The 24,620-nt window shown below is 37.8% G+C and overlaps 1 protein-coding gene across 3 annotated transcripts in view; it reads right to left on the bottom strand.

Annotated features, from left to right (window-relative positions):
- LOC122789008 overlaps nt 1-24,620 on the bottom strand; it is a 489,467-nt gene that overhangs the window by 74,631 nt on the left and 390,216 nt on the right. For all 3 annotated transcript variants that reach the window (XM_044056155.1, XM_044056154.1, XM_044056153.1), the window contains exon 4: nt 13,682-13,853. In XM_044056155.1, coding sequence (XP_043912090.1) covers nt 13,682-13,853 — 172 coding nt within the window. The remainder of the gene's footprint in view (nt 1-13,681; nt 13,854-24,620) is intronic.

Genomic DNA, 24,620 nt, shown 5'->3' with positions numbered 1-24,620 from the left:
TATAACTGTGAGGAGACTGCACACGTTTATAGTGACTAATATCATATCTTTCTCTATCTGAACTCTCCCCACCTTTTCCAAGAATTGCCATGAGTCTCTAACAATATAAGGAAAGGCTATCAGACCAACCTGTAACTTAGCATCCAGATATTTGCTGATAAAGCATGTTTTTGACTGTTTGCCATCTACAGTAGGTCAAAATTTTGGGTCCCTTAGTCCTTTATGGACCTTGGGTATCCCAAATATATTGGGTATCCTGGGGTGTTTATTTAACATAAAACTGTGTTCATCTTATAGGTTCATAGGTTGGTACTAGGCTATCAGCCCTAGTGCCTATACAAGCCTAGCCATAACAATTCCCAGGCTATTTCTTCCCACACTATTTACTTCTTAGACCCCTGTCTAGCAGGGTGACTGACGTGATCCCCGGGGTGAATTTCCTTTCTCCCATCCATTCGTCAAGGTTCCTTTTGAAGAGGGCCAAAGAGGTGCTCTGCTTGACATGTATGGGCAGTCTGTTCCAGTGTCTGGGGAGTCTCTGGGTCAGGAATCTATCCCTACAGCATGTTTTGTTTATTGTGATGACAAGGTTTAGATCCCTGGAGCATGTGGTTCTGAGGGATTGGGATTTCTTTAAGTGTAGCATGTCCAACAGCTCTGGGTTTGACATGGCCTTGTATGTTAAGCAGAGATCGCCTCTTAGTAGACGATATGTGACAGAGTATAGCTGGAGTTTTTTTAAGGCAGTCAGCATAGGGCATCTGCTTTAGGCCTGTGATTCTTTTAGTGAGGTATTTCTGCGGCCCTTCCAGTTGTTGCAGGTATCTTGAGAGGTACATACCAAATGGGGCGTTGTATTCTATAATGGGTCTATTGAGGGATGAGTACAGTGGGACAATGACTTCCCTTTTTCTGGATGAAAAGCCCTTAGTGATGAGGTGTGCCACATAGAAGGATTTCCTGACTGTTGTGGCGATGTGGTTATCGAAGGTGAGACCACTTTCCACCTGTGTCCCTAAGTCTCTTATCACATTTTTGGTGTTTAGTGTACTGCCACCTATGTGGGAATTCACGGGTACATGTTTTTTCCCAAAGGGGATAACTATACATTTCTTGGCATTGAGCTTGAGCCCATGGCTCTGGCACCAAGCATCTGTTTCTGTAAGGCCCTTTTGTAGAGTATCCACATCATCTGGAAATTCAGTAATGGCTCCCAGTTTGCAGTCATCTGCGAACTTTGTTAGCCAGAGTCCCTTAGTATTGGCCTGTACTTCAGAGAAGTAGATGCCAAACAAGAGTGGTCCCAGGACTGAACCCTGAGGTACTCCACTTGTCACTTGTCTGGAGCTGGATTTGGAGTCAGCTACTTTTACAGCATGGGTTCTGTCAGTAAGCCAGTTGGCAACCCATTGAATGATGTAGGGATCAATGCCCAGCTTAGTAAGTTTATCTATGATTCCAGAATGGGGGATGGTGTCAAAGGCCTTGGCGAGGTCCAGATAGACTGTGTGGACCACCTTACCCTCGTCCACGGCTCTGGAGACTGATTCGAAGAAGTCAATCAGGTTCAGGAGACAAGATCAGCCATTCACGAAACGAAACTGGGTGGGGTCCAGTGTTTGAAGGTTGCCAATGTCTTTGTTTATAAGTTCCATGATAATAAGTTCCATGGCCTTGCAGATCAGGCTCGTCAGACTGATGGGGTGGTAGTTCCCGGGATCCAAGGTGGATCCCCCCTTGTGGAGTGGGATAACTGTAGCTGTGCATGACTCAGTAGGCATGAAGCCTGAGGTGAGGCTATGATTAAACATGACACTTAGGTGAGGTACCAGTTCATTTTGTAGTTCATGTAGTACACAGCCTGGGATGTCATCTGGTCCCATGGATGCTGTATTCTTAGCTTTGGAGAGTGCGTTTTTTTACCTGTGTGGCCATTACTGGAATTTGGCAATCTTCTGGTATTGAGATGAGCCATTTATGGGGTGAGAGGGGGGTGAAGTTGACACTGAATCGATCTGCCAAGATACTGGCAATATCCTTGGGATCAGTATATTTAATGCCTTTCTGTTGTAGTTCAGTGCAGATCTGAGCATTGCCATTTAGATTTTTGACATAGTTATAGAATGCCTTGTGGTTGTCTTTGGAATCTTTGGCAATTTTATCTTCGTAACTAGCTTTTGAGGATTTTATGAGGGATCTCAGCTTCTTACTGAGGATGGTAAGGGAGTTTTTTGCATCCTGGGATTTTCCTCTTTTCTGCAACAGTTTCTTTGTTTTGTTGTAAAGTTTGTTTATGGCAGGGGACCACCAGATTGGCTTCATTTTCTTGGAGGACAGCATCTTGGTTCTATTTGGGATGGCACGATTCATGCATGAGTGGATGTGCTTGTACAGTGCCTTAGTGTAGGATCCAGCAGTTGGACTTTCAGTTCCCGTCTGCATGGGTGTCATGAAGTTTGTCACTTCTGACTTAAGTAGCATGAAGTTGGCTTTGGAGAAGTTTTTATGGAGGTTTCCTTACTGGGGGGTGGGGGTGGGATGTGGCTGTTAAGGGTGATTAGCTTATGGTGTGACCTGACCAACGAGGGGGTGATCATAGGTGTGGAGCATCGATTTCCCATGTTGGTAATGACCAGGTCTAGGATATTGGAGCCCCTGGTGGGACAATGGATTAGTTGATCCAGGGCGTTGGAATCTATGAATTCTAAGAACCGTTGGGCAAAGGTGTTGGTACACAAGTAGTTTTCCCAGTTAATGGCAGGGTAGTTGAAGTCTCCCAGTATTAGGGTGTTTGGTTGTATCTTAATATTTTCCAGTATGTTTAGAAAAGTATAGTGAGAATCTTGGGGCATGGTGGGGATCTGTAGCAAGCTACAATTTGGACTGCAGTCTTACCTAGTGTTAGTTGCACCTGGAGAATTTCAGATGCATTGTGTTGGACAACTAGCCTGGTGGTGTGAATATCCTTGGTGAATATGGACACTCCTCCACCTTTAGTGTTTTGATCCTGGTTTGGTGGCCAAAAAGTGTGGTAAGAGTTGTAGTCTGGTATTGCAGGGGTGCTCTCTGGAGCCTTGAACCAGGTCTCAGTTACTGCACAGATATCGATGTTCTCCATTTTTAGGAGTGCCTTGAGAGAGTGCATTTTGCGGTTTAGACTTTTAGCATTGAGTAGCATTACCTTCAGATTTTGCATGCTTGTACCTGTTACAGTGGTGGTTTTGTCCTTTGAACTTTGCCTAAAAAAGCCACTATAGTGGTGGCAAGAGCCTTAGCCAGTAACCTGAATCCCAGGGGCGACAGGTGCAGACCATCTCTGGCAAAGCATCATGGTCTATCGATCATGTCATCCCAGGCAGACAGATACTGCATCCCCTTTGAATGACACCAGAAGCTTAGCCAATTGCTGAAGTCAATCATTTTATCCTTATATTGTGGTATCATTCTGGGCGATGGCAGGATGCTACCCACGGCTAGGGTCATACCTGCCTGGGCCATATGATCCCAAAGCTCTTTTATGTCTCTTTTCATGTAGTCTAGGGAGGTATGTCTCAAGTCATTCACTCCAGCATGAACAATGACAGAGTCATATTTGTACTTGTTATGGAGTGACTTGAGTGCATGTGTTATGTGGCAGATCCTGGCACCCAACAGGCAGCTGACTGTACTTTTCTCCTTGTTCAGCCTGGTGAGTGGGACATCAGTGTGCCTGACTTTCGAGTCACCTATGACTAAAGTGTTAGGTATATTGTCTTGCCTTAGGGGCTGTTGCTGGGTGGCACACTGGTGTTGTGAGCTATGTGACACTTTGGTTGTGATTGGTGTTTGTTTGCGTTTCAGCTTCGGAGGTCCTTGTTGCTTGGGCAGATTACAGTTAAGGGCCTCCGCATATGTGGCTTTAGTGTTGCTATGTGTGGGTGTTGGTGGTGTGGGTTTAGAAGGGCTATGTGTTGCTTGAGGTATAGTGTGGGTATTAACCTTCTCCTCTTGACTGTCTAGCACAATCTTGGGTGGAGAGAGCTTTGCTTCCAGTTTGGCTATGTAAGTGCATCTTTCACAGGTTGCAGTGTTGGGTGGTAGGATTAGGGGGTTGTCTGTGTACATGAGACAATTGCTGCATTGCCCCAGTATGCCCATATTCACCAGGTGGACAGGAGAATTCTTCACTAATTTGTCGTTGATATAACATATCATCTAATAACATATCAATTTTCATATAAGTTATATGTATATCATTTAAGGAACTGTCCATATATGTACCATCCATCAAAAGAGCATTCATTCCATTTAAATAATCTGCTTTATTCATAATAACAACCCCATTACCCTTATCTGGTTTCATTATACATATTTTAGCATCCTCAGCCAATTCCTTTAATAATTGTTCTTCAACCACCGTCATATTATTAATAATTGTATCTGTTTTTTTTCTAAGAACTTTTCTTATCTCTTTTTCACATTCTTGTTTGTATAATCTTATTACATTATTTAATGGTGGATTAAAGGTACTCGGTTTTCTTAAAAAACTCTCATTTCCAATTTGTACTTCTTCCCGTTTATTGAACCACACTTTTAGGTTTAATTTTCTAGTGAAACACTTTAACTCTATCAAAGTGTTGTTTATTTTCCCTTTTCTACAAGGCACATAAGTAAAACCCTTTGCTAATAGGTTAACATGTTCAACATTTATATCCTTATTTGAATAATTATATATTTTAAAATCACTGGCATCATTCACAATAACAGTTGGTTCAAATGCATTTTCTTATCCATCATATTGCTCAAAATCTTGGGTTGTTAATTCATCTAACAAATTAAAATATTCATTAGTTTCAATAACCATATTATCACTACAATTCATATTCATGTCTATTAAACAATTGCCATCATTAAAACACTTTGTTTGCTGTCCCCAATTTGCTTTTTCACAATTATTTATAGAAAAATCACCATGTTCCGTTTGCATAATGTCGGTATAGTTCAAATTCCTTTCTGTTGAACTATTGCAGTCATTACAACACCATGGTTGTTGTTCCCCGTTTACTTTTTCACGGTAGTTTTGAGAGCAGTCCACCATACCACAGTTCTCAACCCATTTATTAAAAAGAACATTGTCAATGTCATATTGGGAAGAAAAGTTACTTGGTCACTTACTTCTTCTTCTTCCGTCAATGTCAGGGCCATATCCATAAATTTATTCACTTCCGACTCTGGTTCCTTCCATTTTTGGGTCTTGCTCCTTGAACCACATAGTCCCAGTAGGTATTCACCGAAAAATGGGACTGTTGATCTTTTTCCCCACAGCCTCTCCTTGCAGTTCATTTAAAATTGCTTTAGTTTTTCTACCATAGTGGACTCTATGGTAGAAAAACTAAAGCAATTTGAAAAGAAGTTATTGGGGTTTAAGAAATTACAGATGGAAACTTTGTATTTGCAGAAGAATGTGAAATTAGAACAAGTTCCCCATGGATTAAGGATATGGAAATATCCGAACGGTGCAGAAGGTAACATTGAACTTTTAAATGAACTGCACATATTATTTGATCAGACAGGATTGCAAATGATTAAACTGATGATCAAATATAACATTATAGCAACTGAAAAAATGTCCAAAGAATTAGAAGATTTAAGTCAAAATATACAAAATGATTCCACATTTATACACCACCGACCAGCTTATTTCAATGTCTTTAGTAACATTGATAATGTCTGCAGCAATATTTATATGCTGAAAGTGAATAAGTTGAAAAGAGACATGAATGAATATATAAAAAAGAAGGTGTATCCCCTTTCTCATGGTTACCGGGTCAATGGCGAGGAAGGAGCTAATGATGATATGAATTGGAGGGAGGAAGTGACGACACAGACGAGATTTCAAAATGAGCAAGGTACACATGTACAGAAGGCATATCCTAATCAGGAGAGTATTAGATGGAATTTGAACTACATTGACATTATACGAACTGAACATAGTGATTTTTCTATAAATAATTGTGAAAAAGCAAATGGGGGACAGCAAAGTGTTTTAATGATGGCAATTGTTTAATAGACATGAATATGAATTGTAGTGATAATATGGGCATTGAAACTAATGAATATTTTAACTTGTTAGATGAATTAACAGCCCAGGATTTTGGGCAATATGATGGATTAGAAAATGCATTTGAACCAACTGTTATTGTGAATGACGCCAATGATTTTAAAATATATAATTATTCAAATAAGGATATAAATGTTGAACATGTTAACCTATTAGCAAAGGGTTTTACTTATATGCCTTGGAGAAAAGTGAAAATAGCCAGCACTTTGATAGAGTTAAAGTGTTTCACTAGAAAATTAAATCTAAAAGTGTGGTTCAATAAACAGGAAGAAGTACAAATTGGAAATGAGAGTTATTTAAGAAAACCAAGCACCTTTAATCCACCATTAAATAATGTAATAAGATTATATGAACAAGTATGTGAAAAAGAGATAAGAAAGGTTCTTAGAAAAAGAAAACAGATAAAATTATTAATAATATGACAGTGGTTGAAGAACGATTATTAAAGGAATTGGCTGAGGATCCTAAAATATGTATAATGAAACCAGATAAGGGTAGTGGGGTCGCTATTATAAATAAAGCAGATTATTTAAATGGAATGAATGCTCTTTTGATGGGCAGTACATATATGGAGAGTTCCTTGAATGAGATACATATAACTTATATGAAAATAGATATGTTATTAGATGATATGTTATATCAAGGACAAATTAGTGAAGATGAACACAGTTTTATGTTCAATAAACACCCCAGGATACCCAATATATTTGGGACACCCAAGGTCCATAAAGGACTAAGGGACCCAAAATTTTGACCTATTGTAGATGGCAAATGGTCAAAAACATGCTTTATCAGCAAACATCTGGATGCTAAGTTACAGGTTGGTCTGACAGCCTTTCCTTATATTATTAGAGACTCAAGGCAATTCTTGGAAAAGGTGGGGAGAGTTCAGAAAGAGGAAAGATATGTTATTAGTCACTATAGACGTGTGCAATCTCTTCACAGTTATACCACATGGTGAAGGGTTAGAGTGGTTGGAGGCCCAGTTACAAAAAAACTGGCATATACGATCAAGACCAGATACATGACATTAATGGAAATAGTATTACAAAATAATTATATTTACTCTGAAGGACAATACTATAAGCAAAGCACAGGGGTAGCAATGGGGGCAGCTTGTGCCCCTGTGTTTGTGTTTGCAAATTATGTCATGTCTTATTGGGAACAACAGTACATAATGGAAGGGGCCTTTTATTCAAAAATAATGTATTACACTAGGTTTTTGGATGACCTTTTCATAATTTGTAAAGGTACTGAAAATGAGTTGTATCAATTTTATGAATATACGAGATCAGACAGGAGTCCCCGTGGACTATGATGTTTGCAGATGACATTGTGATCTGTAGTGAGAGTAGGGAACAGGTGGATGAGACCCTGGAGAGATGGAGATATGCTCTAGAGACAAGAGGAATGAAGGTCAGCAGGACTAAGACAGAATATATGTGTGTGAATGAGAGGGAGGATAGAGGAATGGTGAGGATGCAAGGAGTAGAGGTGGCGAAGGTGGATGAGTTTAAATACTTGGGGTCAATAGTTCAGAGTAACGGTGAGTGTGGAAGAGAGGTGAAGAAGAGAGTACAGGCAGGATGGAGTGGGTGGAGAAGAGTGTCAGGAGTGATTTGTGACAGACGAGTACCTGTAAGAGTGAAAGGGAAGGTCTATAAGAGGGTAGTGAGACCAGCTATGTTATATGGGTTGGAGACAGTGGCATTAACAAAAAGGCAGGAGTCTGAGCTGGATGTGGCAGAATTAAAGATGTTAAGATTTGCACTGGGTGTGATGAGGGTGGACAGGATTAGGAATAAGTATATTAGAGGGTCAGCCCAGGTTGGAAGGTTTGGAGACAAAGCCAGAGAGGCACAATTACGCTGGTTTGGACATGTGCTGAGGAGGGATGCTGAGTATATTGGGAAAAAGATGCTAAGGATGAAGCTACCAGGTAACAGGAAAAGAGGAAGGCCTAAGATAAGGTTTATGGATGTGGTGAGAGAGGACATGCAGGTGGTTGGTGTGACAGAGCAAGATGCAGAGGGCAGGAAGAAATGGAAACAGGTGATCTGCTGTGGCGACCCCTAATGGGAACAGCTGAAAGAAGATGATGATGATGATGATTAATCATACAGTTGATTTTTTGTAATTTACTCATGCACATAGTGCAACTGATATTTCATATTTGTATGTGGATTTAACAAAAAATAGTGAAAATAATGAATTAGAGTCAGGAATTTATAGAAAACTGACATTTTCTAATTCATATTTTCAATTTTCTAGTGGACATCCACATTTCCAAAAAAAGTCAATTGTAAAGGGACAGTTGGTATGGCCCGCCAGAATGGTGAGCTCGGATGTTAAATTTTTGGAAGAGATTGAATTTATTTTACATATGTTCAAGCCTAGAGGGTATCCACAAGAATTTTTGGATAAAATTAGTAGAGAAGTTATACATAAACATAGTGAAGGGGTATATAAGCCTATTTTAAGGAATATTAATGATGGTAATAATGTATTACCCATTTGGGGCGTTGAGAGGAAGAGAGAAAATTATAGCGCTGGGTTTATAACCACCTTTAACCAGGATGCCCATGAGTTCATTGAAATAGTTTGAAATAATTAGGACATACTACATTTTGATCACAATGTGGGGCAAAAGGTAGGAAAGTTACCCAAAATAATTTTTAAAAAGGATAGGTCATTTAAGAACATATTAGAAAAGACCAAACATTATGGTGGAAATGGTACTAATAGGAATAAAGGGAACTTTAAGTGCAAGAGGTGTGTATTTTGTTCGCACATATTAGAAATGGGTGAAAAGTTTTTCATGAATGGCCAACTTACTGTGATAGATGGGCATTACAATTGTAATACCCAAAATGTAGTTTATATTGCAAAGTGCCAAAAGTGTCCGATATTCTATATAGGAAAAACTAGTAGATATTTTAAGAATCAAATATCGGAACACCTGTTAGATATTAAGTATGGTAGGATGACAAATGCACTCACTAGGCACATTAATGAGTGTAAGGATCTTATTTTTAAGTTTCTGATTGTACAGCATTTAGAAAAAGCTCCACAAGGGAAATGCACTGACATACATTTAGATGTTTGTGAATTGAGATGGCAGTTACGATGTAACACAACAGAATATCCAGGAATTAACGAAGCCATCAGCATTTCCTGTATTCTAAAATTAAAACATATTTTAGGATAATTATAAATATATTTTTTAGTAACAGACACTACACCCGTCAGTATGAATAATAATGAAATGATATAATTATAAGAATAAATGAGGTTTTAAAGTTGGAGTGCAATTATGTGAATGTAAATTACATATTAGGTTGTGGTCTTTTAAGAACATTGTTCTATGTATGAATTTAATGGTTAATTATTGTGGTTAAATTATTTTAGTGCAATTTATTAAATAATTAGTGAATAATAGGATTTTTAATTAATCAATTATGTAACTATATATGGCTGGGTTGAATTGTATGAAATTGTTCTGATGAAGTCCCTTGTATTGGGGGAAGAAAGCGCTTAACGTGGATTAAACATTTGTTTACTAAAGTTTGCTGGTTCACCCTTGCTGTGATTTGCTTTGTTATACAGTTTTTGGACTTTTTGCATTTGTACTCTTATCATCAAAAGGATAATGAATGAAGCTGTACAGTTCAATAGAATTGAAATGCTAATTCTGGCAGGGTTTTGCTTACAAATTCAGTTTAGAATGACCATTGAAAAGATAACCTTATGCAGAAAAGCATTGCTATAGCCAGACACTGTTTTAGCACAAAAGCAAAATCTCTGTACAGCTATACAGCACTGTAGTTTTATGCATAATGTCCTAATGAGTTATAAAACAAATTGTATGCAGGCTCCTTTGAAAGCATTCACAGGAATGTTCATCTCTGGCTGTATTTTACATTACTGATCGTATATGGAAGGAACTCAAATTTGTTTTTTCATAAATTCACAGTAAATACTAGGCTATCAGTCTGCTAACTGTTACAAGCCTAACCAATGACCAGAGATCAGAATCAAGCTCTGTACCTTGCATCTGTAAGGTAAAGACCTTAACCATTATGACAATCCAGCCCCCATCTCCATGAATGTGTTTACATTAATTTCTATTTTATTACTTTATGAAAATGCCACAATACTGTAAAATCTGTGTCATTTTTCTAAAAATGCTTGTGCTGTTATTGCAAATTTTGCCTAAAAACAAAAGACGGATATTTCTCATTGCTTAGTGAATGTCTTAAAACAGATAGCAAGTACACCGACAGTGAGAAGTCTTCTAGCACCAATGGGGTCATAAGAAAATGTGAAGCACTTCTTAGGAGAGAACCAGGAGCAGTTCCTGCTTTGGACTCAGTTTTATCCATATTGTAGGTACTGCCTTACCTCCTTTTAATATTTTAAGTCTGCCCATATGAAATAGGTGGTGAATGGCTACCTTTGCAGTCACTACTTCCATGTTTTCCTAAATTTTTCACATTTGTCAACTATCTTCTGTCAGGATTACTTGAAAAAGAATTATGCAGTACAGTCTTATTTTGGGAAAGACACTCAGGTAAGACATCAACAGACAGCTTATCCTTCTTCTTAGTGTATTTATTCTCAAAAAAAAATAAGATCAATGACAGGTCATTCAGATTACTGAATACAAGGTTTAGTTTACTACATGGAAATAAAAGCACCACTGCAGGTTTGAAATATCTCACATTTCTAACCGCACACTACCTCTTAGAATAAGTGCCATTAGGCAGTCACATATAAAAAAGAACCCTGTGTGCATGTCACCTGCTAGCACTTTCACCGAAGGCACAATGTAATCTGATCTTCCTGGGTTTGTGAATGAACTGAGAGCCGCTAGACTGAATGTAAACACTGTGGTAAGTCTGTTCAGCTGTATGCATGACTCCAGTCAAGAACCAGTCAACAAGTTGTAATAAAAGCCAGCTTAAGTCAATGGGGTTGAAGCTTTGTAGGCAGTGGCAGGGTGGCATTGAACCTATTCAAACTACAGTGCTTCCACTGCAGCAAGAAATTCTGAAAGTCACTCTGATAGCCATCTGACTGTTTCTCCTTTTCAATTTCCTACTTTCAATAAATGTTTCAATGAGCCAAAAAGCAAAAGTGCTGTACCATAGCTAGCATCAATGATTTCCAGTTGACTGGACAGAGTACCTGGATGGTCATCACCTTAACTGTTTATGACTTTGTGCATGTATTTATGGCAGTGTGTGTAGGATACCTCTCTGTATAAGTTAGTCCTGCTACGGAATCATGTGCTGTATTGTGTATGAATGGCATATGTGTCCACCTGTTTCTTCAGTCATGAACCATTTGGATCCTTGTCTATTTACATGAGGCAGCCATTGGGCCCAAAAGGATGCAAACACAAATTCACTCTTTAAAAAGAGACAATAAACTATCTCAATACCACACCCATTGGCAACCCCTGGAGGAAAGCAAGCTGAAAACCTGCATTAAGACTAGTATCATTATTATAACCTAAGGGGGCATGACATAGTTCACTAACTTGAAAATCAGATCACAGAAATATAGCTACTGTGGTGGTACAGTCAGACTTCAGCACTCATTTAGTCTGCCATGACACCTTTACCTAAAGTAAGTCAACAGCTTCACATTAGCAGAGAGTTCTGTTCGTTCACCAAATGCAGTCATGAAACATACAGGATTTATTTCCTCCAAGAGATTTGTTGGTATATTGTTCCATATGCCCACCACGTTTAGTGTAAAAATGAATTTCCCTGATTTCCTTTTTGTCTTATCTCACCATTTCATGTTGTATCATTTAACCATTTCATATATTTGATAGACTGTTACCTCCTGAACCTTCTTCTGCATAAGATATATATTTATTTATTAATTTATTTGTATATATTTGGTAACTGGTTAGAGCCATTTCTCAGTTCACTACTGACAGCTGTTTGGGTGCAGTTTAATCATGCATCCTTTTTCATTTTGCCCTCCAAGCAGTATCTCTAACTCATCTAGCTTTTCTTAAATGGTTTACACTACAAACTCTTGAAGTGCTTTTGTGGTACTTTTGTTGTGCCTTTTATTGTGATAATGATTTCCACTGCAGTGAAATCAACCACTCACTGTACAACCACTCCTGGCCATACCTCTCAACCTCTAAGCACAAGACATCCAGACAAGAGTAAGATAATGGGGGGACAAAGGCACAGAAAATAGAGACAGAATTTAAATATTGTTCTTAGAAGCTTAAAAAGTTGCTCACATAACATGAGTTGTATTAGCATGCATTTTTCTGAAGGATCTGAAGTCTGAAACTCAAATATATGTCATTATTTAGTGAATTCAATCCTTAATTATTTTCTAGAAAATCACACATCTTATAAGGAACGGACCCAAAACATGAGGTACAAATCTGGACATTCTGCAAAACTCTGGACAGTTAAGAGATATGTTTCTGGCTGCCTTTCTTGTCAAAGTACTTGGTAATCTCCAGGTCATAAGAAATAATTACTTTTGGGTTTGGTTATTGTTCAAACCTTCCCTTCACCAGTGAAAACCTGTTCCTGATTATGATGTTCCTTCTATATTATTTTTAATACTTTTTTGAGATTAAACAGTTACCTATCCCATCTCAAATAAATGCACTAAGCTGTTGAGTGCATAGTCTATTTTTAGTGGACTGGAACAACCACATGCTGAAATGTGTGACACTGGAGTTTTCAGAAAGACATAATTAGCTGAGTCTAGTTGGAAATAATACTGTTAGAAATTATGATGAAAAGGCCAGATTTCCAACATTACAACATTAATCAAGTGGGTATGACTCAGCAGATACATAAGCAGAGAATCAGGTAGTGGAAGCAATGTCTGTATGAAAGGGTGAACACTTTTGTCTAGATCAGATGGCAACATCAGAGTACATAAACACACATCAGTGTATAATGGAAAACGTAACTGCACGGTAATAACAGACACGGTAAAGAACTGATTAAATTGCCAAAGTATTTAGTAATGGGATGGCTGTACTAAGCTCTGTAATTTATTTTTGCTTTGTACAGATTATCTTTTACATACAGATTAATAGACGTCCTGACTGTAATGAAAATGTGATAGCACACCTGTATTATTCTGTCTGTTAAGAAAATGCTTTAGGTTAACAAACCAGGATGAAATAAATAAAATGGAAAGGCACAGTGAGCTAGACTGATTGAAATCTGTAACTGACGTTTACTACATGTGTAGCCGAGACATGTTTTTTTAAAGAATTATAGTGTAACATTTACATGCTATATGCAGTTTCAAGCAAGTTAAGGCAACTAGTTTTTAAGTTTGTTTGAAGAATAGCTGTGTTTTCATTTTTTTAAATGGTACCTTGTATTATGCTTTCATCTCCATCATTTCTATGAGTATGCCAGTTATTTTGGGGCAAATGACAGTTATTTAGGACAAATGAGACGGATTAATATGAATATGTTTTTTTTTCTAAAGTTTCCTCTAAGAAGGAGAGTTGTGATAGTCGGGAACATTAATTTCTTGCTTCCACGGCAGATACATTACCTGATTAAATGAACTAACCTCTGCATCTCATTTTTAGAGGGAAGCTTGCCCCTTCTGCATTGGCTAGGTTTTCATTTTGCCCAGCTGGATCCTGTGGTTTGCCTCCCCAGCTGAAGTGCTTCCTTGCCTCCTGGTACGAGCTGTTGAGTAGGCTGGCAGCTCCACACAAACACTGCTGCAAGACGTACTCCTACAACAAGAAATACAAGCTCAAATTATTACGCTGTCTGACAGTGTAGCCTGATACCATGATTCTTGAAGACATTACTGACATTCCAAAGTAAAAAAAATGTCTGTTCATGAGTAAAAATATACCTGGGGAGAGAATGTTTCAAACTCTTTTCTTAAAACAGGAGGAATTCTACTTAGGGTTTACATACTTCTGGAGTTTCCTGGCTCCTGCCTAATCAAGTTTACATTTTTTTCTGCTTTGTAATCATTGAAAGGGATTATTAATCAAGAACATGTGTCTGTACTGTATAGTCATGATAAATATAGCTAGTAATGCAGTTTTCTTGGGCATGCATTAGGAATGTATCAAAGTGAATTGCTTTTGTGCTTGTTGGGTTTACCTGAAAGTAAAACAGCAGTCCATTCAGAAAGTAAAGTTTTAGAGAAAGACTTGATTAAAACTACTCACCGCAGCTGGAGCATAAAAACTGGCCTGGTCTAACAAGTCAGCTGAGAGCATCACACTTAACCAGTTCAACTCGGTGCAGGTTGTCTGAGCTTTGCTGGCTTGGTCTGTTTCCAGTTTGATATCTTGTAGTTCCAACAATTGTTTTTCAGTAGTTCCATGAGTATTGGAAAACCACAATGTTACAGTCATACTGGTCTACATTGAACAATCTAGACTACCAATCTATTCTCTGTGGCTTGACTAATGAAATTCTTGCATCTTGCATTGAGTTGAACTACTGACCAGTTAGATATCACGTAACTGTTTTCCAGAAGGAAAAAGAAAGGTAGAAAGAAAGAAAGAAGAGTGATTGTTAAGTTATCATAAGCCTTTTGCTACATCATCTCCTTTCTTTTGTTAATGTTATATGATCTGATTCGTTAATTAGTACTTTGGCAGAAGAAAGGAGAAACATCCGGGTTAGGTCTGTGACTCGCTGAACAAAAAAAGGTTCACTAAAGTATATCTGGTCAAAACAAATCAGCTGATTGTTATTTCATTAAACAGACCCACCTGAGTTGTATGTAACAACCCTTACATTTGCTTTTCAATTATGGACCAGTAATGTGAAGCCTCTCCCTGACATGTTTTTAGAAAACTGCATTTAGTTGATCTCTTTTAACTAAAACAGTTTGGCAGACTAGCTTTCAGCAGCTATTGGCATAACAGTTTCAAGTTACAAGCATTAGGAGCTACAGGTAAAGTACACAAAGCTGGTCAGTGATAATAATTTTCTGAAAAAGGAGTGTCTTTTTCTGTTTCCAGAAGTACACGTACAACTGCAGTTGGACTCATTCTAAGTACTCTTTAATAAATAAACTTCATTCTATTAAGTACAGATGTATTACTTCACAAAATAATCTTCCAAGCAAGCAGAAACACTTACTGTCTAGATTTAATATCTTTTCCCTTATGTATGGCAAATTTCTTCCAAAACTTTTTTTACAGAATAAATCACAATGAAACTGAATGAAAGCTGCTAGGTTAATTGTTAAAATCTGTTGACTTTCTAGTGTAAATAATCAGCACTATAAATATTGTACCCCTAATAATTTTACCCCATGTAGTCCAAGGCTTAGGTCTAACAGCTGATGGGGCTATAAGGCTGTAGAAATACCTCATTCTACACTCATGAAATAATTGAAAATGTAATAAATAAACCATAAAACTGATGCATTATAAAACAATTTGAAATATATTTACTTCTTTTATGCTGCTTAGGCCAAAGTCTATCTTACACTGCCTTTTCCAGTATAAGACAACAAAAGATGCATTCCCCAGTCAGAAAACATACATCACATTCTCTTCAAAGGCCTACTCAGTACTGCTAAGCTGGATATACTAATTTCAGAATGTGACACTGTTCATTCACAAGCCCAGCGATCAAGAGATGTATGACACTGGTCCTGGGCTTCAATTAATAGTAATACACTTATTAGCAGTTGTGCAAAGGAGAATAATTAGGTAAATTTGCATAGGTCAAAGATGAGTAGGTCTTACAATAAAAGGGCAATGCATATATTCATTTCTGGCCAGTAATACACTTCACGAGGAATGCTGAATATGGAGAGAAAGAATAAAGTTTTTAGCTATTATGTCCCTCTTTCCTTGAATTAACTCTCTTAGTATATAAAATGAACTGCTCTTCCTGCCTTTAAAATCAAATTTAAGACTTAACATACTTATAAATATTTCTGCTATTGTCCACCATACTTTGAGGAATGTTTTTCTTACCATACCTATATATATATATATATATATATATATATATATATATATATATATATATATTACACACACACACACACACACACACACACACACACACACACACACACACACACACACACACACACGCATACACATATTATTTTCCTTTAATGGAACAGAGATACAGAATATGATACACCATTTTTCTAACTGTGTATACTTCTTCTTCTTTCGGCTGCTCCCGTTAGGGGTCACTACAGCAGATCATCTGTTTCCATTTCTTCCTGTCCTCTGCATCTTGCTCTGTCACAGCACCAACCACTTGCATGTCTTCTGTGTATACTATAAATTTTTTATTTTACTACACTTACCTTATGTAGGTCTATATTTTCTCCATACTTGTGGGTTTTGCTTGTAAAATGGGTATTATTAATTGGATATTTGTGACTGTCTCATTAGTAAACTAATAAATAAACTTCAATTGTAATTTGAAAACTGACAGGTAAAGGACAACTGTACCACAAAACTAAAAACATTTATATTTATCATACTTTCATCTTTATGTAGCTCTAATATCTCTGCATTAATTTAAGATATTATTATTTTGTAATGTGTTAATGGGTGTACCTTCGTTGAAGGTTGTGTGTCAGGCCTGGCAAGCCGGTACGTAAAAATTAACTGCCAATCAATCATTAGCGGACCGGAGTTCCGCTGTGGCGACCCCTAACCGGGAAAAGCCGAAAGACACAAACAAACAAACAAATTATTTTGTAATGTGTTAGATCCCAAAACAGACTAATAAGGGCTGTTATGCTGATGTGAATTTATTTTTGCTTCCATGATATTGCTTTATGGGGGTGTAGAAATGGTGAAAATAACATTTACTCTGGTATCACTCCACCGAATAGATGTGCAATACTATAAAATCCCGCCTTTTCTGTTTGCCATGCAAGACTATCAGTTTATATTTTGCAACAGCAGCCATTGATTTTGTTTGTGGCCATCTCTTACAAAGCACTTTAAGGTACATTTATATGAACGTAGATTTAAAAGTGTAGCTTATTTATTGTTTTTGTCCAGGCTGAAAATTGCAGTTCCAAGTCACATTTTCTAGCTGAAGTATGAAACTGGTCATTTGTGATTGATGAAACAGATATAAAAAAGCTGAGTGCAGTCAGTGGGTAAATTTAAAACTTTATTTAGACCTGTAGCTAGTCTCATAGCTTGACTAATTATTTTGCTTTTTATTAAGCTGAAAAACCCCAAGCTCCTTCTTAGTCTGCATGATGTCACAAGCAATGTGACAAGCAGAAAGAAGTAATGAGAGATTACACAAAATTCCAACATGGTATTTAAAGAATACTTTCTTTGTATCTTGCTCGCCTGGGGTAGGGGATAGGTATCTCTTAGTAATGAGGTAGACCTGACACCTGTGTGGAATTGTCCTTTAACTAAATTCTTATACTGCAGTCAATAACAGTAACCAGACCAGATGTGGTTAGAAAGTATAACTCTAGCAAGTTTTCTTTACTGCGTCATTTGCCTAAATGTCATCTATGCTAACTTTCATGCTGCTAGTTAGAGAGCTTAGTTCTTTCCTTTTACATTTTTAATGCTACCTGCTGAGTTCTGAGCTTCTTATACCATGCAGGTGTGCATTATGGAAAGGACACCTAGAAAAGAAACATTGCATTCAGAATGCCAGCTCATTTTCCTTTCAACACTGGCACATACCCCACAGAGGAAGACTTAGAGAGCATTGATCAAAGGCTGACGGAGAGACTGACTGAAGCTTTCCATCAAAACCCTGCTCCAGAAGAGTTGAATTAGAGAGGGGAAGGGGTGCAGCTGTGCTGAAGCCCATATTCTGGATACAGCAGTGCATCTACTTCGTAACAATAGTGATGAATATAGTGGTAAAACTGAAGAGCCTGTTCAATGCTGACTTTTTCTTAGAAATATCATGGATGTAATAAGAATTACTTTTATTGCCAGACATAGTGGACTAAACACAGATTACTCCTATCTTGAGTATGTTTGCGTCACACATACTTAGATGGGGGGTTGGATATTAACTACTTAACATATGACGGGAAGGTAAGATCAAGAACTTACACCAAAAGAATACTAATCCTTATCACAAATTCTGCCACAGATTACATACCCTTTTGGTGAGTGTCAAGTAGGATCACATCTTCAAAGAGATTTGAGACAGAAGAGTTTCTGAAATATAGGAAACTCTGTACGTGTTTTAGTCACAAGATCTTATTTTATCTGTTTATGAAGTTGTTAAACAGTTAAGACATACAAAAGTATCAATGCCCATTCTTGATCATGATTTCCAAGAAGCTTGGAAACCAGATGATAACCGCTAAGTACAAGCAGAGGTGTGAGTCTAAGAAAAGTAAGGTTATCTAACCTGTTCATGGGCACATGATAAACAAATAATGACTGTGGATGTCAAAATTAAGTCTGTAGAATATGTTGCACTCATCTACAGCTCAGTGGTTTAACTTCTGTTTAACATTACTACTTTTTCCTTTTAATAAGTTTTCCTTTTTACATCATATTTTAGAAATGTGTGTGTGTGTGTGTGTGTGTGTGTGTGTGTGTGTGTGTGTGTGTGTGTGTGTGTGTGTGCGTGCATAACTGAGTGAGTGATAACAGAGAGAGTATGTATGCAGACAGAGAATAAAGGCAGATATAATTAATATGAAAGTGAAAAGGGTGTAAGAATTGATACCAATGTACCAGTAAAGGTGTAAACACCATGGTTCAAATATAAAGGAAAAACTGTATAGTACAGTATATTACTATTTCTTACATAATATTCTTATATTCAGACTACATATATTTCAGAAAATGAGTGCTAAAAAAATACTGTCATTCTAATAACTTAATTTATAAGAGCAATATTTAAAATTTGTCTACTTTTCTGGGCCTTTGTCCCCATTTATTTTAGGCTTTGTCCAGATTTCTTGTGCTAAGAGGTTGAGCGGTATGATTGGTAGACATGTACATGTTATATAAATGCTTAATTTAATATAGTAAGAAAATGGACACATGTGAAGAATAATTATGTATGTCAATGCTGACCACTATAAAAGACAACTAGATACAGATATAGTCTGCTTGAAAACAATGTATAAGTTGCAACCCTGAACTAAAGTAACACCCAGAAAAGAAGACAGGGACACGGGGCTGCAATTAGGACTCTAACTTAAAGTATATAAAATGTTAAGCAAATAGAAGAGTGAGATTCATGAGTATGTACTTCTCAAGCAGAAACAATGAAATAATTCTGTGCTGTATAAAACAGTGACAGATAGCCAAAAGACTGACACATGTAGTTAAGAAAGTGTCATTTGAAAGGAGTTCATGGACAGTCTGGTGTTGGTTAAAATGCAACATTTGTCATTGCCAAATGTATTGGCTGCAGCATGCATATACTGGGACATTAGGTGTCATCACGTCTGTAGCAGAGCACAGAAGAAACTTGAATTAAATTAGTTGTTCATTGTAGTAAACCAAAGGCAGTCTCTGATGGCATGAACTGCGTAGTAACTATATACTGAATCCAGGCACATTTCTGAAGTCACATTCATTAGATGAGATGCAAGATCATACAGGTGATAGTTTCAATATTTGGTGTGCAGGAACATGGGAAGGATAGAAACAAGGGACTTAGCACTCACCATGCTCTAGTTTATTATTTAACAGGCCGAATATTTGTTGGACCATCTGTCTCTCTCTTTTTTATTTCCATTAATCTGATTCAATCACTGATAAACTCACTTAACTGCTGCTACTGCTTTAATCTTTACAGCAGATTTGTTAGCGAATTTAGGTCTAATCTGCCACATCCATCACAAAGATTATGCTGGTGGCTTTCCCATCCTGATACGCTTATTTAGCTTACCCGCTCCCATCCCATAGTTTACATGTACATGAGCCTCCATCCTGGGAGAAAAAAAATAAAAGCATTACCGGGCTGTTCCTTTTCTGAAAGAAAAATGCTAAATTCTCTTCCTGCCTCTTTAAGGGTAACTGCTAACAAGGAAAGTTTAAGAAAATCAAAAATGATCAGGTGTCTTATTATCTTGGTGTAATGTAAACATTGTTGATGTTCAGTTCTGCTATCTAGCTAACTCATCTAAAATCCTAAACAGTCAATATTGGTTATCCTTATGGTTTACTTATCTTGCTTATCTTCACTCTACCCAAAAGTTCATGTTTCAGAATCAGTTACAAATACATGAATGTTCAGCCATATCATTCTTGTCCTAAAATGGAGAGTCATAAATGTTCCTGCATCTTCACAGGTTATAAGATACCATATTTTTGCAGGAATATATCAATGTTTGTTGATAACAAAGCTAACCTGAATCACTGACTGTTTCTTTATCTGCTCAGTAACTAAATAATTGGGAACTTATTATTTGTGTGGTTGAAATCTGGGCTCAAGCAACTAAAACAATGAAAAGACATGGCTTTAACTATATGTTAAGCATTTATCCAGGAACAGCATTAGGTCAACTGGTGCTCTAGGCAAAAAGGCTCCATGATGCCCCCTACACCACCTGGTGCCCCCATCCTGGTCTACCTACACCAAATAAATACTGGAAAAGTGACCCTGCTAGAGTGGCTCCCTAGGCGGCTGCCTAGTTGGCCTATGCCTAAGGCCGGCTATGCATTTATCAGTAATAAAACAGTAAGAGAGTTAATGTAGTATAGAACTTAATCTAGTTGTAGGTTATGCTGTTATTAATTCACAGTGAGGTAGGGTTTATTCTGAGATATCTGGTAAACTCGGCACCTGCTAGAGCACCTAGGAGCACAGGCAGACAAGTAGTGTGGGGGTGTACAGCATGGAGCCTTCACTTGTCATCTGTTAACCGTAATCTACAGGTTTACTTTTTCACTTAAAAGCTTTTTTTCTGACTAGCTCTAACTAAATAACAATATGTTACCTCATATACATTGCCTATAATTCCCCTAAACTGTAGTAGCTAGTGAGGTAAGTACTTATCCCTGACTTAGAAAACATACTATAATTAACCATAAAGCACAACTGAGAATACCTTATAAACTCGTGTCATAAACACAATTTTTCTCCACTGCACACACAGTGTCTCGAGATAAAGGATTTGTTTTATTAGCATGCATGCAGCTCTGTGTATTTTAGCCTTCCAAGACATCAGTACCATTGAATACCTGAAGCAATGTACAAACATTACTGATGAATACCTGAGACAATGTATGAACATTACTGATGAATACCTGAGACAATGTATGAATATTACTGATGACTACCTGAGGCAATATATGAACATTATCAATGAATACCTGAGGCACTGCAAGAACATTATTGATGAATACCTGAGCCAATATTCGAACATTGTTGATGAATACCTGAGGCAAAGTACACACAGTACTGTTGAATTCCCAAACACTTCAGACCACAGAAAATAAAATGTGTAGATTTGTCACTTTTCCAGTATTTATTTGGTGTAGGTAGACCAGGATGGGGGCACCAGGCGGTGTAGGGGGGCATCATGGAGCCTTTTTGCCTAGGGCACCAGTTGACCTAAGAATGGCAGTGGAATTTCTAACTAGATTGTTTAATGAAATTTTGGAAAGTCAGAGGATGCCTGAGGAGTGGAGAAAAAGTGTTTTGGTACCCATCTTTAAGAATAAGGGTGATGTGCAGAGCTGCAGTAACTACAGAGGGATAAAACTGATTAGTCACAGCTTGAAGTTATGGGAAAGAGTAGTGGAAGCAAGGTCAAGAAGGGAGGTGATGATTAGTGATCAGCAGTATGGTTTCATGCCAGGAAAGAGCACTACAGATGCAATGTTTGCTCTGAGAGTATTGTTGGAGAAATACAGAGAAGGTCAGAAGGAGTTGCATTGTGTCTTTGTAGACTTGGAGAAAGCATATGACAGGGTGCCTAGAGAAGAGTTGTGGTATTGTATGAGGAAGTCGGGAGTGGCAGAGAAGTACGTAAGAGTGGTACAGGATATGTACGAGGGTAGTGTGACAGTGGTGAGGACTGCAGTGGGAGTGACAGATCCGTTTAAGGTGGAGGTGGGATTACATCAAGGATCAGCTCTGAGTCCTTTCTTATTTGCAGTGGTGATGGACAGGTTGACAGATGAGATCAGACAGGAGGCCCGTGGACTATGATGTTTGCAGATGACATTGTGATCTGTAGTGAGAGTAGGAATCCGGTTGAGGAGACTCTGGAGAGGTGGAGATATGCTCTACAGAGCAGAGGAATGAAGGTCAGCAGGGCTAAGACAGAATATATGTGTGTAAATGAGAGGGAGGGTAGAGGAATGGTGAGGATGCAGGGAGTAGAGTTTGTAAAGGTGGACGAGTTTAAGTACTTGGGATCAACAGTTCAGAGTAATGGTGAATGTGGAAGAGAGGTGAAGAAGAGAGTACAGGCAGGGTGGAATGGGTGGATAAGAGTGTCAGGAGTGATTTGTGACAGACGGGTACCAGTAAGAGTGAAAGGGAAGGTCTACAAGAGGGTAGTGAGACCAGCTATGTTATATGGGTTGGAGACAGTGGCATTGACAAAAAGGCAGGAGTCAGAGCTGGATGTGGCAGAGTTAAAGATGTTAAGATTTGCAATCGGTGTGACTAGGATGGATAGGATTAGGAATCAGTATATTAGAGGGTCAGCTCATGTTGGACAGTTTGGAGACAAAGCAAGAGAGACGAGATTGCGTTGGTTTGGACATGTGCTGAGGAGGGATGATGGGTATATTGGGAAAAAGATGCTAAGGATGGAGCTGCCAGGTAAGAGGAATAGAGGAAGGCCTAAGATAAGGTTTATGGACGTGGTGAGAGAGGACATGCAGGCAGTTGGTGTGACAGAGCAAGATGCAGAGGATAGGAAGAAATGGAAAGAGATAATCCACTGTGGTGACCCCTAATGGGAAAAGCCGAAAGAGAATGATGATGTTCTTGTCAACAGTAGATCTCATCATTGTACAACATCTAAAATGGCTTCCAGTCACTGAAATGTCAACATATCTCCTAAGTGCTCCTATTCACAAAATACTAAACAGCAACTACTGCATAAATGTATTATGTAAACTACGCACCCAAGGCCATGTTTTACTCCCTAAGAAGTAACCAAGAGAAAGCTATCACATTAAGCAGATCTCCACATAGAACAGTTACTGAAGAACATGGCTTCTCCCAACTAGGCCCAGCATTATGGAACAGACTCCCACTTGAATTAAGGGTCATGGAATCTCTCACTGAGTTCAAAAAGGCCTCCGAACACTTGCACAAGGAAACTGAGTGCAAGTGCTTTAGGGACAATTGTTAACCTTGCCATTTGCTATCAAACAGCATGATTCCTGCAGCATGATAGTTTTTCATGCTTGTTAGCCTAAGTGTTGTTCTGCTTGTTAACTGAAATGTTGAAATTCAAAATCTTTATGTATATACTGTAAATATTGTAACCAGCTTTGGTTTTATTGTTAACTCTATCTCTGCTACATTTCTCTGTACATAAGACTCTGTAACAAGCATAAGGATCTGCAACAAGCATACATTTGTTCCAAGACCCTTTAAAAACATTTGATTTTGCATTTGCTGTTATGTATTGTGGACAAAGGGGAATACTGCCAGCACAGCTATCTGGAATTTTGTAAATAATTATATGTCATTTTTGAATATTGAAATGATTTATATAAGATGCTTGTGTTACAAATGTATTAGAACTGTATGTCGTATATATCAGACTGCTCTATACAGGTGTATGTGTTGAGAAGCTATTTTGTAGAGTGCTTGTGCTTGAAATGTAACCACCGTGTGCCTTACTGAAATAGAACAGAAATGTACATGCACTATTGTAACTGTTTAAATGTATATATTTTAACAGTGGAAACTGGAATACAGGAGGATAACTTCAGAAAAATAGCTTAAATTAAATTACTTTATGGCAATGCAATAAAAGATGGTATCTTTCAGTTTTCAATGCAGCAGAGACACAGAGTCTGTGTTGAGAAGTTTTCTGTATTGTCTTTGGAGTAAACTAATTACTACCTCTGAAAGTATGAAGAAACGCAATTGTTTTATGACTTCCAGCATCTGTCAAAGATCTGAGGTCTATGTATTTTCACAGGAAGATGCTAAATACTGACAAGCTTCCAGTGGTGGGGTATTTCACCTGGGATAGAGGCAGATGACAAGAAATTATGTCATTCTGCAAGCTCCCAGCAGTAATATTTGAGGTATGGCTGGAGGAGTCTCTTAGTGAGACAGGGCATTCTGCATTATGTCTTGGACCTGACAACATTAAGAACCATTCACCACATCTGTCTTGCTCTGTAAGTAAGTTTCTAGAATATAGTAACTCTCTTAGATATAGTCAGGAATATAGCAAGGCTTAGTTTAGATATTTTTCTTTATTTATTTGAAATTTCCCTGCAATGTTGTTTTAAATATTTCCTGTGATTTTGACCTCTGATGTCACTGTGATTATATACTGAGTATTTTCTTGTTCTTTTATTATTTATTATTAAATATATTTAAGCATTTCATTG

The sequence above is a fragment of the Protopterus annectens genome, chromosome 14.part0 (genome assembly GCF_019279795.1).
Source record: "Protopterus annectens isolate FY-2018-M chromosome 14.part0, PAN1.0, whole genome shotgun sequence".
Lineage (NCBI taxonomy): Eukaryota > Metazoa > Chordata > Ceratodontiformes > Protopteridae > Protopterus > Protopterus annectens.
The sequence above is the reverse complement of the archived record's forward strand: the minus strand, read 5'-3'. Positions and strand labels throughout refer to the sequence as shown.